General features: G+C 40.2%; 1 protein-coding gene across 12 annotated transcripts in view; it reads right to left on the bottom strand.

Annotated features, from left to right (window-relative positions):
- Positions 1-15332, bottom strand: part of LOC122402848 (glucose transporter type 1) — a 52705-nt gene that overhangs the window by 21230 nt on the left and 16143 nt on the right. For 8 of the 12 annotated variants that reach the window (XR_006259555.1, XM_043405980.1, XM_043405981.1 and 5 more), the window contains exons 2-6: positions 13320-13592; positions 9788-10508; positions 1685-1877; positions 1370-1480; positions 729-824 (exon numbers count right to left, since the gene is read on the bottom strand). Coding sequence is in view for 11 of the 12 variants with exons in the window: in XM_043405980.1 (XP_043261915.1) it covers positions 729-824; positions 1370-1480; positions 1685-1877; positions 9788-10500 (1113 nt within the window). In the remaining variant the exon portion in view is untranslated. Of the gene's footprint in view, positions 1-728; positions 825-1369; positions 1481-1684; positions 1878-4790; positions 5270-9787; positions 10509-13319; positions 13593-15332 lie in introns of those variants that run through there. The other 4 variants (XM_043405988.1, XM_043405987.1, XM_043405989.1 and 1 more) reach the window with 4 other exon arrangements.

The raw sequence follows: 15332 nt of genomic DNA, 5'->3' as shown, positions 1-15332 counted from the left end.
CCTCAATTTTTAATATTTTTGTATGAAAAAAATACTGTATATGCTTATGAGATGAATAAATATATCTGCAAAGTCTCAGTTCAAAACAGCTAACCAATCGTTGGGGAAAAAAATCAGAAAAAAGACCGAAAAATTGAAATTTAACCACTTGCCTCTTGTTAAACAAGAAGTTATAACTCCCTCAATTTTTAATATTTTTGTATGAAAAAAATACTGTACATGCTTATGAGATGAATAAATATATCTGCAAAGTCTCAGTACGAAACAGCTAACCAATCGTTGGGGAAAAAAATCAGAAAAAAGACCGAAAAATTGAAATTTAACCACTTGCCTCTTGTTAAACAAGAAGTTATAACTCCCTCAATTTTTAATATTTTTGTATGAAAAAAATACTGTACATGCTTGTAAGATGAATAAATATATCTGCAAAATCTCAGTACGAAATATCCTACCTATCGTTGGAAAAAAAAATCAGAAGAAAGACCGAAAAATTGAAATTTAACCACTTGCCTCTTGTTAAACAAGAAGTTATAACTCCCTCAATTTTAAATATTTTTGTATGAAAAAAATACTGTACATGCTTATAAGATGAATAAATATATCTGCAAAGTCTCAGTTCAAAACAGCTAACCTTTCGTTGGAAAAAAAATCAGAAAAAAAGACCGAAAAATTGAAATTTAACCACTTTTTTAATAAATAAGATCTTCTTTTTTTTTTATGAAACATACCACTTCTGGCGCATTAATGACTCCAGTGTTGTATCCAAATTGCAACATTCCTAGGACTGCTGCTAGTATTGCATACGACAGGAAAAGCGTTAGCCCCTGAAAATAGCAACGTGTGTGGTTAAATAACGAAATTTAACAACGAAATTCGAAACAAAGGCTAATAACAAAGTAGTAGCTCAAAATAAAATAAATATATTTTCAAACGAAGACAAATGACAAAACAAGCGAATGAAGTAAAAATAATATCGATGAGGGGTGAAATAAAACACCGCAGAACGTCATAACAGTTTATTACAATATCTCTGGTCGGTTGATTATAAAATCATAACGAAAATCGTAAAAATTAAACGAAATAATAACACAAGTACGAGAAATCAAATACAATCATAACATAACAATAATAATAAATATACAGCCATCAAAAGCGATTTGCTCGTCAACACATTACCGACCGATAGCCTATTAATCGACTGTTTTACCGACCAACGCTTACCGACCGATAAAACAGTTGATTGATAGGCTCTCTGTCGGTAACCGTTGGCCGGTAAAACAGTCGATTAATAGGCTATCGGTCGGTAAAGTGTTAAGAAATAAAAAATGGCGCTAAGGAATGAGTTTTGGATCGTAAAGACAACCGTCACCTGCTCCAAAAGTCTAAGTTTCCGTCGATGGGAGTGTTCTTCCAGTCGATCCACGTATTCTCGTAACTCTTCGATCTCTTCTTTCACCTGCTGTACTGTATCTAGTTCGTGCTGCGTAGAATTGGGAAACACGGTTTAGAAAATGTGGTAAACGCATATCGAGGCGCACGCTAAGACGGTTACTCGAATTAAGAGTTTCGCGACGCGAGCTATCTTAGGTTAGGATAGAGTTAGGGTTAGGGTTAGGGTTCTTCGAGTTGCTCTTTCGTAAACAGTTTGAATATGAATTAGAGCGCATATAGACCCCGACGGTACCTTGATTGCGACCATGTCCCGTTTCACCTCGCTGACCTCGCTCTGGCAAGATTCTACGCTCTTGGTGAGTTCCTGCAGCTGGGAACGGATCTCGCAGAGGGCGACGGTGGTCTCCAGCTGGCGGTCACCCCGCTGCAGCTCGTCCAGCTTGGCACTCAAGTTCATACTCATAACGCTGACCTGTTTCTGCAGACTGGCCACACATACACACCCCACGCGTGAATCTCGCTGGCTCGCCCCGTGAAAACAAATCGACATTGACAGACACTAGACACGGATCAAGGCTAACTATTAACGCCTAAGTCCCTAAAGAGAAGTTTCAAACTACCTCCGCGCGAAACTGCCGAGCCTTCAAGTAGCGGATTCGATCAAACTCTCTTATCCTTTCTTTTTCATTTTTCTTTTTTCTTTTAAAAAAATACGGGCACCATTGGCGCGCCGCCATCTTTGATTCTGATGCGAGCCAGCGGTAGCTCGGCAGCTAAGGACACGCCGGGTATAATACGAGTACAGCGTGTTAAAAACAGAGATATACAGACACACATATACGTATTATATCAGATTCCGTCTATGTATATGAGTATAGAAATATATATATATATATATATATTGAATTGAAAAATAGCACAACGTACAAACGCCACTAAAAGCACGTCTAAACTGTGTGTGGGTGAGTGTCGGGGTGAAAAATACTACGGTGACATATATATATATATATATATGTAAGTATGTATATGTTACAGTGAAACACCGAAATCTGGAGAATGTCGACTTTCACCGGTGAATGTCGACATTCACATAGTCGCTTAGTGTATGTCCGAAATATTTACTAAACACCCTTATTTCTGACTTACACCGGTAAATGCTGACATTCACCATGCACTAATGGTGAGTGTTGAACATGTTGGTGATTTATATTTTCTTCCCCCGTAATTCAGTCGCTATAAAACGTCACAAGGGTGACCGTAACTTTTTCGCATCTCTTTCTGAAAGGATCTAACCCAGACCTAACCCAGATCTAATCCAGACCTAACCCAGAACTAATCCAGACCTAACCCAGACCTAACCGAAATCTAATCCAGACCTAACCCAGACCTGACCCAGACCCTAGATTTAGGTTAGGTCTGGATTAGATCTGAGTTAGGTCTGGGTTAGGTCTGGATTAGATCTGAGTTAGGTCTGGGTTAGGTCTGGATTAGATTTGAGTTAGGTCTGGATTAGATCCGAGTTAGCTCTGGATTAGGTCTGGATTAGATCTGAGTTAGGTCTGGGTTAGGTCTGGATTAGATTTGAGTTAGATCTGGGTTAGGTCTGGGTTAGGTCTGGATTAGATCTGAGTTAGGTCTGGGTTAGGTCTGGATTAGATCTGAGTTAGGTCTGGGTTAGGTCTGGATTAGATCTGGGTTAGGTCTGGGTTAGGTCTGGATTAGATTTGAGTTAGGTCTGGGTTAGGTCTGGATTAGATCTGAGTTAGGTCTGGGTTAGGTCTGGATTAGGTCTGGATTAGATCTGGGTTAGGTCTGGGTTAGGTCTGGATTAGATTTGAGTTAGGTCTGGGTTAGGTCTGGATTAGATCTGAGTTAGGTCTGGGTTAGGTCTGGATTAGGTCTGGATTAGATCTGGGTTAGGTCTGGGTTAGGTCTGGATTAGATTTGAGTTAGGTCTGGGTTAGGTCTGGATTAGATCTGAGTTAGGTTTGGGTTAGGTCTGGAATAAGTCTGAATTAAGTCTGGGTTAGGTCTGGGTTAGGTCTGGAATAAGTCTGAATTATGTCTGGGTTAGGTCTGGAATAAGTCTGGGTTAGGTCTGGGTTAGGTCTGGGTTAGGTCTTAATTTACTCTTAAAAAGACGAGTTTGCTAATTAGAAAATCTAATTTTTCTTCCAGACCTAACCCAGACCTAACCCAGACTTAATTCAGACCTAACCCAGACTTAATTCAGACCTAACCCAGACCTAACCCAGACTTAATTCAGACCTAACCCAGACCTAACCCAGACTTAATTCAGACCTAACCCAGACTTAATTCAGACCTAACCCAGACCTAACCCAGACTTAATTCAGACCTAACCCAGACCTAACCCAGACTTAATTCAGACCTAACCCAGACCTAACCCAGACTTAATTCAAACCTAACCCAGACCTAACCCAGACCTAACCCAAACTTATTCTAGACCTAACCCAGACCTAACCCAGACTTAATTCAGACTTATTCCAGACCTAACCCCCGTTATCAGCGATGAATTGGTTTGGGTTAGGTCTGGAATAAGTCTGAATTAAGTCTGGGTTAGGTCTGGGTTAGAAAAAGATCACGATTTACTGCAGTATCCATTTAGTATAAATTAGGGTATCGGAAAAAAAATTAAGAAAACGTTGCTCGCGTTATCAAAGCTTGCATAAGACTGACAAAGCTGATTGACTCCGAGCAGAACAAAGGATTTGGCAGGAGAGAACCAGTCGCTTGTTTTTTGACTCTTCTGTTTTGGACCTCCACCAGAGCATATCTGTGATTGTCGACACACACCGGAGAGGGTCCGAATGTACAACAATGTAATGAAATATTCGATCTTTCACCGACGTATTTGGTATCTGTTAACATTCACCGGTGAAAGTTGACATTCTCCAATTTCGGTCATTCACGGTAACATATATATATTATATAGTTCATATATATATTATGTATACATAGTTGTCGGAGCTGTGCACATTAGATGGAAGTTTGTGAAGGGTGAGAAATGAAAATCAATCCCCCCCCCGTAAAGTTGCATAAAAATTTTTCACTAAATTATTTTCGTCCCTGTTTCGTTATCTACACGATGCGGGGAACGGTGCAAGTGGGGTAGAAAAAATAATGATTCTTAATGATGAGATTTAGCAAACTTGATCGATGTGCACAGCCAAGCAGAAAAGGGTGGTTTTGGTTTTTGGAAAAAAAATAAATGAAATTTCCACGCAAGGCACGAGTGACGGTGAGAAATGAATGAACAAATGATCCCGCGATGGAGGTGAGAAAGTATGAGAGAAGAATGAAAGGGGGAGGTTCGAACGAAAATAAATAGATATAAATATATTAGCGAAAGAAAGAGCAGCGATGATGTTGCCATGTACCTGGGAGGTAGGGAGACCATGGCTGTGTTCCGAAACTACAGTAGCCTCTATGCCTCCCCACTCACTCCTCTTGATTCAGTATTTCGTCTTATTCTCACAGATCTATTTGTTCTTTGCTTTGTTCACGACATATTGTACGTACGTTGGATTATCCACCAAAATCCAATCAACTGACTCTGAACGATTGCACAGCTTGTTGGTCAAGTGGGTCCCACGACCAAAGGTGGAGGGGTAACGTGCGGCGGGGGGGAGGGGGGTTTATACGCCGACGACGCCCGCCCCTGCCCTCTTATCTCACTCACTCTGTAAAACTTTACCTAGTTTGGAAACACAGTCGTGGTTCAGTCAAAATCATTGTCACAAAATTGAGTAATTCAGTCGCTCGAATCAGTCACGTGACGTCCGATTCTTCTAAAGGATGGGTTCGTCACGTGCGGAGACATTATTTTTTTTTTTTTTTTGTTTTTATCTCGCGCATCGCCAGCTTACTCACCCCAGCCTAAGTCGCCCGCGTCCACAAGCGAGCTTGCAATTTGAATGGGACCATAAACTTTTTTTGTGCGGATACGAACACCGTCGGCAAAATAATTCACAAAAATCAGCATGAACATCGTGATGTGATATAAACCACGCAAGACACCCACACGAACAACTAGCAACGACTACCAAACAAAACAACGGAGAGCGTATCGATCGAAGGAAACGATGTATCTCCATTTTGGTATCGAAATTCTAACGAACTTCTTTGTGCAAAAGCAATTAATGATCAGATGATCGTCCTGACATATATATCCGCGATAGTGCAATTCTCGCGCGAGAAAGCGCTCGAGAAGCTGCGCCACCTGGCGGTGACATCGCAGTACTGCTAGTGGCGAGGTACAGCGCGGGCCGTTAACGCGTATGCGCGCGCATGTAACTGTCGTGTCGCGTGGTCCGCCAAACGGTCGTACACATGAAATCTTTACACATAAATTACACGTTAACACTAGATTGCCCAAGGAAGTCATTTTGACTGCTTTTTAATTTCAATTAGAAAAACAATTATGTATATAACGACACAATTTCTTAGAATTTTGTGACCTTTTGTACAACATATAAATGCGTTTATTAATAATTGTAGTTACCTCTACCCTCCTTCATTTCCGGTATATATATATATGTGTTATACCTATATTGCCCAAAAAAGCAGTCATTTTGACTGCTTGGGAAATTTTAAATAATCAAATGACTCTTATTATTGAATTGAGTAAATTTCTTATATGACCCAGATCGACTCTGTATTGAAATAACAGTTTTCATTTTTTTTTCGATTACCAACACATGATAACATACAAGTATATGATCAATTGTCGATTTGGGCGTACCTAACCCAGACCTAAACCAGACCTAACCCAGATCTAATTCAGATCTAATCCAGACCTAACCCAGAGCTAACTCAGATCTAATCCAGACCTAACCCAGACCCTAGATCTGGGTTAGGTCTGGATTAGATCTGAGTTAGATCTGGGTTAGGTCTGGGTTAGGTCTGGATTAGATCTGAGTTAGGTCTGGGTTAGGTCTGGATTAGATTTGGGTTAGGTCTGGGTTAGGTCTGGATTAGATCTGTGTTAGGTCTGGGTTATGTCTGGGTTATGTCTGGGTTAGGTCTGGGTTAGATCTGAGTTAGGTCTGGGTTAGGTCTGGGTTAGGTCTGGATTAGATCTGAGTTAACTCTGGGTTAGGTCTGGATTAGATCTGGGTTAGGTTTGGGTTAGGTCTGGATTAAGTCTGGGTTAGGTCTGGGTTAGGTCTGGAATAAGTCTGAATTAAATCTGGGTTAGGTCTTGGTTAGGTCTGGATTAGATCTGGGTTAGGTCTGGGTTAGGTCTGGATTAAGTCTGGGTTAGGTCTGGAATAAGTCTGGGTTAGGTCTGGGTTAGGTCTGGGTTAGGTCTGGGTTAAATCTATTTAAAACAAAATATGTCTATTTCCTGGGGGAATAAGGTTATCTATAAATCCAGACCTAACCCAGATCTAATCCAGACCTAACCCAGACCTAACCCAGATCTAATCCAGACATAACCCAGACCTAACCCAGATCTAATCCAGACCTAACCCAGACCTAACTCAATCTAATCCAGACCTAACCCAGACCTAACCCAGATCTAATGCAGACCTAACCCAGACCTAACCCAGATCTAATCCAGACCTAACCCAGATCTAATCCAGACCTAACCCAGACCTAACCCAGATCTAATCCAGACCTAACCTAGACCTAACTCAGATCTAATCCAGACCTAACTCAGATCTAATCCAGACATAACCCAGACCTAACCCAGACCTATTGATAAATTGCAGTTTCTCAATAAGCTAAAGTAGTACTTGTTATTCGAATCTTTATGCAGTGATACTTGTTCTAACAAGTTGTTCATTTTATTTCTGGGCCCTAAATTCATAATATTAAAAATTAATTTTAAACAGATTTCTTTACACATTATTTATTCTTTCACGATGCAGTCATTTTGACTGCTTTTGGGCAATATAGGTATATACTAAGATTCAGTCTTTCTAGTGTTAATAACGCGCTTCCGAGACATGCTGCATAGCCCATGTCCATCCTAAAATATGCAGGAATAACGTATCAAAATTTGAGGAAGATCTCTCTTTCTATAATAGTATAATTTTCATTTTCCTTTGTATCGAGTCTCTGTCGTCGTACGTGCGTGGTTGCTCGTTGATTCGTGTGCCTGACTTCCGCGCGAACGTGTGACATGACGGTCGAATATGGAATGAGCAATCAGTGGTAAGCCTGCGAGCGCCGCAGCCAAAAGAATTCATGTTAAAAAATCACCGATGCCTCGATAAATCACTGTTATGACCGAGGGGCGTGTAAGTATGTACAAGAATAGGACTAGAGCGAGTGTGATTTATGTATAAATGATAAATGGCACGGCACAAAGCCTTGCATTGCATTCTCTGATACATAAAGAGTCTATAGAAAATGATAAGCAGGGAAACCTTGTCTGTCTTGTTTTGTTTTGTTTTCATATTTTTTTTCTCGAACGACGGCACCGCCACTTAGGCCGGGAATTACCTGGATGCGTTTTTGGAGAACATCGTAGAAATGCTATTTGGGCATTCGAAAGAACAATGTTTGTGGAAATGGTGGGTGGAAATTCTTGGTCTAAGAGAGCTTATGATCGATAAGCAAGTGCTATCGATTACGGGTACTTGAGGGGGGGGGGCGAATAACAGAGCGAGAAGTGTTCTCTTAATTGGTAATGCAAGTCTTAAGAGCTTATATACGCTGTTCTACTGTCGTAGCACTAAACTATGTTACTTCGAACGAGATTTTAAAAGGGATAAAAAATCTCAAAAATTTCAAACTTCAAACTAGTAAATACTACGTTATAGTCGCTGAAGAAAAAAAGGATACATAAGTTTCTAATACAATATTCTAAAAAGAGATCAACTACGAAATATTTAGAGGTACAGGAGCCTAAGAGGTGGCGCTAAACTATGAAAATTTCACTTTAAAACGTTTCGAAGTTTGCACGCGAAACGGATCTCGGTGATTTTCACGAAATTTCGATATTGAAAGAGATCGTCGGTTATTGGGTGTCCGCCATTACATCCAACAATCCAGATAATTCTCAAAGACGACGGTGGCGACGCCCATCGTACAGTCCACGACGCTTGATCACTCTCGATTTTAAATTAAAACCGTTGCGTCCATTGTTCTACGAAGTAAACTGTTTTACCGACAGAGAATATATTACGAAAATAATTTTCTTAAATCTGTAAAGATATTCAATTTAATTACCTTCTAATCGAGTAAATAAAATAAATAAAGTAACAAATTATCAAAATGTTATTTTATTAAGGTGCTGGATTTATGTAGTTAACTGTTTTACCGACCGAGAATATATTATGAAAATAATTTTCTTAAATCTGTAAAGATATTCAATTTAATTACCTTCTAATAGAGTCAATAAAATAAATAAATTAACAAATAATCAAAATGTTATTTTATTAAGGTGCTGGATTTATGAAGGTAAAATATAATATTTTATACTTTGGTCCAGAAAATCCCCCAAAAATAAGAAACTCATTCACAAAGAACAAAAAAAAAATTAAAAAAAAAAAATGGGCCTTTTGGTTGATATTTCAAAATCAAGGATGCTTGGGAGCAACAAATAATGAGAATAGTGGAAGAAAATTCTACATAAAAACTTTACATGTACACCTTGTATAGGCGTCCAAAGATTCACAGACAAAATTCGTCCAACAATTCTCTGTATTAACACTTTACCGACCGGTAGCGGTTGATTAATCGGCTATCGGTCGGTAAGGGTCGGCCGATAAAACAGTTGATTAATAGGCTATCGGTCGGCAAGCGTTGGCCGGTAAAACAGTCGATTAATAGGCTATCGGTCGGTAAAGTGTTAAGCTCGCATCGTTCCTCGACTCACTCGCCACACTCTAACTCTCTCGCTCGCCGCCGCGTGGCGCTGCGACTACCCAGGACCGTAACTAGCCGATGCACCGCAGTATATAATTGAGAATATATTCAAAATTCATACACTATTGTTCTCAACACATACGGAATATTTTAAAGAGTTCAACAATTGCTAATTAATTAAATAGAAGCTATTTTTCTGAAACTGTCACAATAAAATCTTTTTAATATTCTTGGGCATAAGTTTCTAGTAACTTTTCCTATCTAATTGACCTTAGAGACCCGGTATAAATAAAGGACACGTCTCCATCGAGAGCAAGGAAGCGTCGAGGAGTGTACAAGGTCCTGGTTCAAATTTCAGGTGCGTATCGTGTGTTCGGAAGATAAACTCTCTTCCCCATATATGTGGTGGTGTCGCTCCAAGTCCGAACTCGCGGCGATAAAGCACGTGTCGGTCAAAAAACCCGCGTGATAATGAGTCATCCAACCGCGTGGAGGTGTTCACAAGAGATAAACGGTTTTCAAGGTATGGGATCCGTTGGGGTACGTGGAAACGTACCTTACAAGCAACTCCCGTAGAGTGGCTTCATCGTCCTCCTGTACCTCTTCCTGCGTCTCATTACTGAACGATCCGCGGCTTGGGTGATGATGCTGGTGACGCCTGGCGGTCGTTCTGCCGGTGCTGCCCACTGGATACTGTCCGTGGAGCCCGTGGTGATGGTGGTGATAGTGACCAGTGTTCGTGGAGGCAGAGTGCAGGTAGCGGGCGACGGTGCTGGTTGCACGCCCCCTGGTCAGCTTGAGGCCGGTAGCAGGCGGTAGTACGGCGCCTGTACCGGACTCCACGTAGCTTCTGTGCGAAGCATACTGCTCCTCCTCCACCCTGATGACCTCCTGGCGTACGGCTGATGGCCGATCGGCCGATCTGCTGCGCGATCGCGCGCTGGTCCCGACACTTTTGCTGGTTTTACGTCCGTTGACGCTCCCGGTGCTGATCGCGTACTTGTCGCTACCTTTGCTCTGTCTCCACCAGCTGCTACCGCCGACCTGCGCGCCGAAATCGAGCCTCCCCACCTCCTCCTCTTCCTCCTCCTCTTCCTCGTCCTCTTCCTCGTCCTCCTCGACGGCGGCACCAGCCGGCCCTGGCTCCGTATCCTGGGACCCCGAAAGGCCTGCGATTTCCTCGTAGAGGCACTCCGAATCCGGGTCCGTAGACACTGCCGCGCTCTGCCAGAACTGGTTTATTGGCTTGAAGCCGCGTGAATCGGCCATCGTTTGAGCTACGCCAGGACACAGAGACACAATTTTATGCAATCGTCTTCTTCGTCTTCCTTCAGCCGATTAGCTACAAATGTCGTTCGACTTTCCTTTCTCCTGGGTTTATCTTTTTTGCGATCGACGCGCCACCTGGCTCGTTTTCGCATCTGTTTCTTATAGTACGTCAGGCATTATAGTTTCGGTAAGGAATTTTTTTCTCGAAACTGGGCAGGATTTCGATGGTATGTCTGTTCACCAAAAATAATTGTAATCGACCCCCACAACTAAAAATATTTTTTTGAGAACGATTGGAAATTTTTTTTTTCGCCGAAAAATTTAGGCATTTCCTGAATTTTTTTCTCGAAAGTGGGTAGGAATTCGAGGGTATGTCTGTTCACCAAAAATGATTGCAATTGACCCCTACAACCGACAATAATTTTTTTAGAATGATTTGAAATTTTTTAATTTTGTGGAAAAATTTCACATTTTCTCGAATTTTTTTCTCGAAAATGCGTAGGATTTTTGGGGTATATATATTGACAAAAAGTGATTGTAATTGACCCCCCTAAACGAAAATAATTTTTTTAGAATGATTTGAAATTTTTTAATTTTGTGGAAAAATTTCACATTTTCTCGAATTTTTTTCTCGAAAATGCGTAGGATTTTGGGGGTATATATATTGACAAAAAGTGATTGTAATTGACCCCCCTAAACGAAAATAATTTTTTTAGAATGATTTGAAATTTTTTAATTTTGTGGAAAAATTTCACATCTTTTCGAATTTTTTTCTCGAAAATGGGTAGGATTTTGGGGGTATGTCTGTCCACCAAAAATAATTGTAATTGACTCCCGTAACCGAAAATAATTTTTCCAGAAAGATTTGAAATTTTTTTTTAATTAGGCACCTACCCCCTTGTCGATTTTTCTTAAAAATTAGTTTTTCATTTTTAATAAATTTGTTTGACGCTGTACGGAAATTTTGTTTAATACTTTTTTGTAGGTACCGTAGAGCTCTACTTCAGAAATAAATTTCATTGAAATCCAATCACTATTGTGGAAGTTATGGTCGTTTGAAAATTACACCACTTTTATGGAGTTTTTTCAATGTTTTTGATTTTTAGTAACATTGTTGGACACTGTACGGAAATGTTGTCTAATACTTTTTTGTAGGTACCCTAGAGCTCTACTTCAGAAAAAAGTTTCATTGAAATATATTCACTATTGTAAGAGTTATGGCTGTTTGAAAATTGGACCATCTTTAACGGGGTTTTTCTTATTTTGCGGGGTCATGGATCAACTTTCCGAATATTTTTGCGATTTCTACATACTCTCCATTAAAATACGCGTCGTTCGCATTTTTAAACATTAAAATCCTCCAATTCGTTCAGAAGTTATGACGTTTCAAAGATTCGCATGAAAATTTCTGGCCTCACAATTAGATTATGAAATGGGGGAAAAGCCATTGCTGAAATGAGCCAAAACAAGGAAAAACCGTTTAAAAATCAAAGTTTTTAATTCCAATAATCTGTCCTCAACTTGGTAAATTTTTATTGAAAAAAAAAAAGAATAATATTTGCCATTTTTCCCCAACAGTTTGGTTTCTTTCGAAATTTCGGACTATCACATTTCAAAACGCCCGAAATCTCCACTCGCCAAACGTTTACCGGAAACGGAGCAGGCAGGCGCGCGAATTTCCGGGCGATGTACGCGAAATTGGGGAGAGAACGAGCAAGTTGCTGCAAGATTGTGCTGCAGTAATTAAGCGAGCCGCCCTGCATGCGTCGCCTCGACTGCTGGCGACAATTAAAGTACCACGGTAACGACCATTATTAATATCGTTCGTTGTCGTTAAGTACATTCGAGTTCGTCTAAAATCACAGGCTGCTCGTCCCGACTCTTCGAACAACGCGTAAAAATATTTTATTCGACAATAAAAATTGCAAAATTACCCAGCATACTTCATACCACCCGATTTCTACTGCAGTGACGTATGAGGGAGTATAAAAGCAATGAAAAAGGTTCGCCATGAACACGTGTGCTCTATTCAACCTTGTTCCCAATTTATAGTTTGTTTTGTGCTCTGGTAATACCTAATCACAACTGGTAACAACTCCTTTTATTAAACTGTTTGTATACTCGATAACTTCTTTATGTCGGCCTTGTTAAATATTCTTGCTCTATGAGCAAGTTTAGTTCGTCATTTTCTTTGGAAACTTAATTAATTCGTTAATTTCTTGTGTGTTAAAAGAAATAATTAGATTATCCAAAGATCCTCGCGAGTTTTTACATCACGATAATTACAGAAATATTTGTGCAAAAGCAATTTATGAACAGATAATTGTTCTGACATATATATCCGCGATGATGCAATTCTCTCGCGAGAAAGCGCTCGAGAAGCTGCGCCACCTGGCGGTGACATCGCAGTACTGCTACCGGGCGAGGTATCGCGCGGGCGGTTAACGCGTATGCGCGCGCAACTAGACTGGTCGTGTCGCGTGGTCCACCAAACCAGTCGTGCACATGAAATCTTTGCACATAAATTACACGTTAATAACGCGCATCTGAGACATGCTACATAGTCGATGTCCGTCCTAGAGTATGCAGGAATAACGTGTCAAAATTTGAAGAAGATAGGTTCAATAGATCTTGAGTTTTACGCGAACATAAAAATCGTCTCTCTCTTTATATAATAGCATAGATCTCGTCTCGATACGTGAACGCTGATCTCTCGTTATCTCGAGAGAATCGTACGTATCCGGTTATTACGAAACGATTCACAGGCCATTGAATACATTGCCTTTAATTGGCGAACGATCGAGAAGTATTTAACTCACCTTAGAGGGTACGCAAGCCATCGTGCTCGACGATGATATTATCACGCCACGACGTTCCTCGTGCCTTGGTTCGCCAGGATTCCTGCAATTTGCCAGAGAAAATCGACTCTGTCGACCACCGTGGTAAAGGATAGAGAAGGACGTGAACGAGGGAATCAATAGGATTTCCAACGCGATGTCATCACCGATGTATCAATAGGTTCGAGGGGCCACGGCACTTCCTCCTGGGGGGGGGGGGCCCTCCTATGGTACAAGACGATGTACTCTAAAAACCTGCAATGCAAAGAAAAACACGTTAAAATAACGGCACGAAGTTCCTACAATCTTATATTTTCTATTTCGTAATGGTTCAAGCGTTAATTCGTGTTAGAAATTGCTACTTGATCTTTGAAACTTCTGTTAGAAAAAAAATATATATTATAATATATTTTTAAATTCTTCTTGATACAAAGTGTATCTAGTAACTGAACTGAAGTTGGAAAGAAATTAGTAAGTATCGATTAAAAGACAGTGCAATAACTGCATCGAAACAACTTTATAGTAGCAATTAGTACAAAATTGTTCTCTAACATTTTTTCTTAATTTTGCTTAGAATAGAAGTATTTTATATATTTATAGTTTGTCTAAAATTGCATAGAAAAAGATTATCTGCTAACAAAACATAACGAAAAACCTCATCGAAATTCCATTAATTGTTACAACGCAACATCAAACTACTTATCATTGCGTCACCAATCAATGGACAACGTAAACTTTGTCAAAATCCCTCAACAAACAGAACAATAACAATGTCGTTTGCAATTGCATCATTGCTAATTATTTGTGAAACAATCTCTTCCCAAATATGTAGCGTTGTGCAATGCGTTTAGGCGGCCATATTGGAACGAAAGAACGCCGGGGAAAAAAGGAACTATCATCGTTCGAAGAATTGAGAGAGTTATTTCAGAGGCAAAAACGTTAATTGCAGAAACGAGAGAAGATGTATCGGTTGAATTATTGCGAGTGGAAAGAATGCACGCGTTTAATATTGCCCGAACATTGTGAAAAATAAAGCTCTTGCGTCGAAGAATCGTGAATGCGTATTGGCACAAAGACGCCGGTAAACACGGTCGAGTGACGTGTAATTACAGCCCGCAGCGCAGGTGTAATTTCCAATACGACCTTGCCTCGCGACTACGGCCGTTCGAGTCCGGAATTCCCACAGCAGATTGTCCTAGAACAGTTTACTTGTAAAGTAGGTGGCGCTTTAGAATCCAAGATGGCCGACAAAGCAAATACTCGAGGGGATATTCCGAGCATTTTTCAGCGATCGATTTCTCTTTCTTGCATTCTCTTGTAAGATTGATATTTTTTAAATTCTTTTCTTGTAAAGTAGGTGGCGCTTTAGAATCCAAGATGGCCGACAAAGCAAATACTCGAGGGGATATTCCGAGCATTTTTCAGCGATCGATTTCTCTTTCTTGCATTCTCTTGTAAGATTGATATTTTTTAAATTCTTTTCTTGTAAAGTAGGTGGCGCTTTAGAATCCAAGATGGCCGACAAAGCAAATACTCGAGGGGATATTCCGAGCATTTTTCAGCGATCGATTTCTCTTTCTTGCATTCTCTTGTAAGATTGATATTTTTTAAATTCTTTTCTTGTAAAGTAGGTGGCGCTTTAGAATCCAAGATGGCCGACAAAGCAAATACTCGAGGGGATATTCCGAGCATTTTTCAGCGATCGATTCTCCTTTTTCTTGCATTCTCTTGTAAGATTGATATTTTTTAAATTCTTTTCTTGTAAAGTAGGTGGCGCTTTAGAATCCAAGATGGCCGACAAAGCAAATACTCGAGGGGATATTCCGAGCATTTTTCAGCGATCGATTCTCCTTTTTCTTGCATTCTCTTGTAAGATTGATATTTTTTAAATTCTTTTCTTGTAAAGTAGGTGGCGCTTTAGAATCCAAGATGGCCGACAAAGCAAATACTCGAGGGGATATTCCGAGCATTTTTCAGCGATCGATTCTCCTTTTT

This window comes from Colletes gigas, unplaced genomic scaffold (genome assembly GCF_013123115.1).
Source record: "Colletes gigas isolate AHSC1104 unplaced genomic scaffold, ASM1312311v1 Colletes_gigas_Sc00040, whole genome shotgun sequence".
In the NCBI taxonomy this organism is placed as follows: domain Eukaryota; kingdom Metazoa; phylum Arthropoda; class Insecta; order Hymenoptera; family Colletidae; genus Colletes; species Colletes gigas.
The sequence above is the reverse complement of the archived record's forward strand: the minus strand, read 5'-3'. Positions and strand labels throughout refer to the sequence as shown.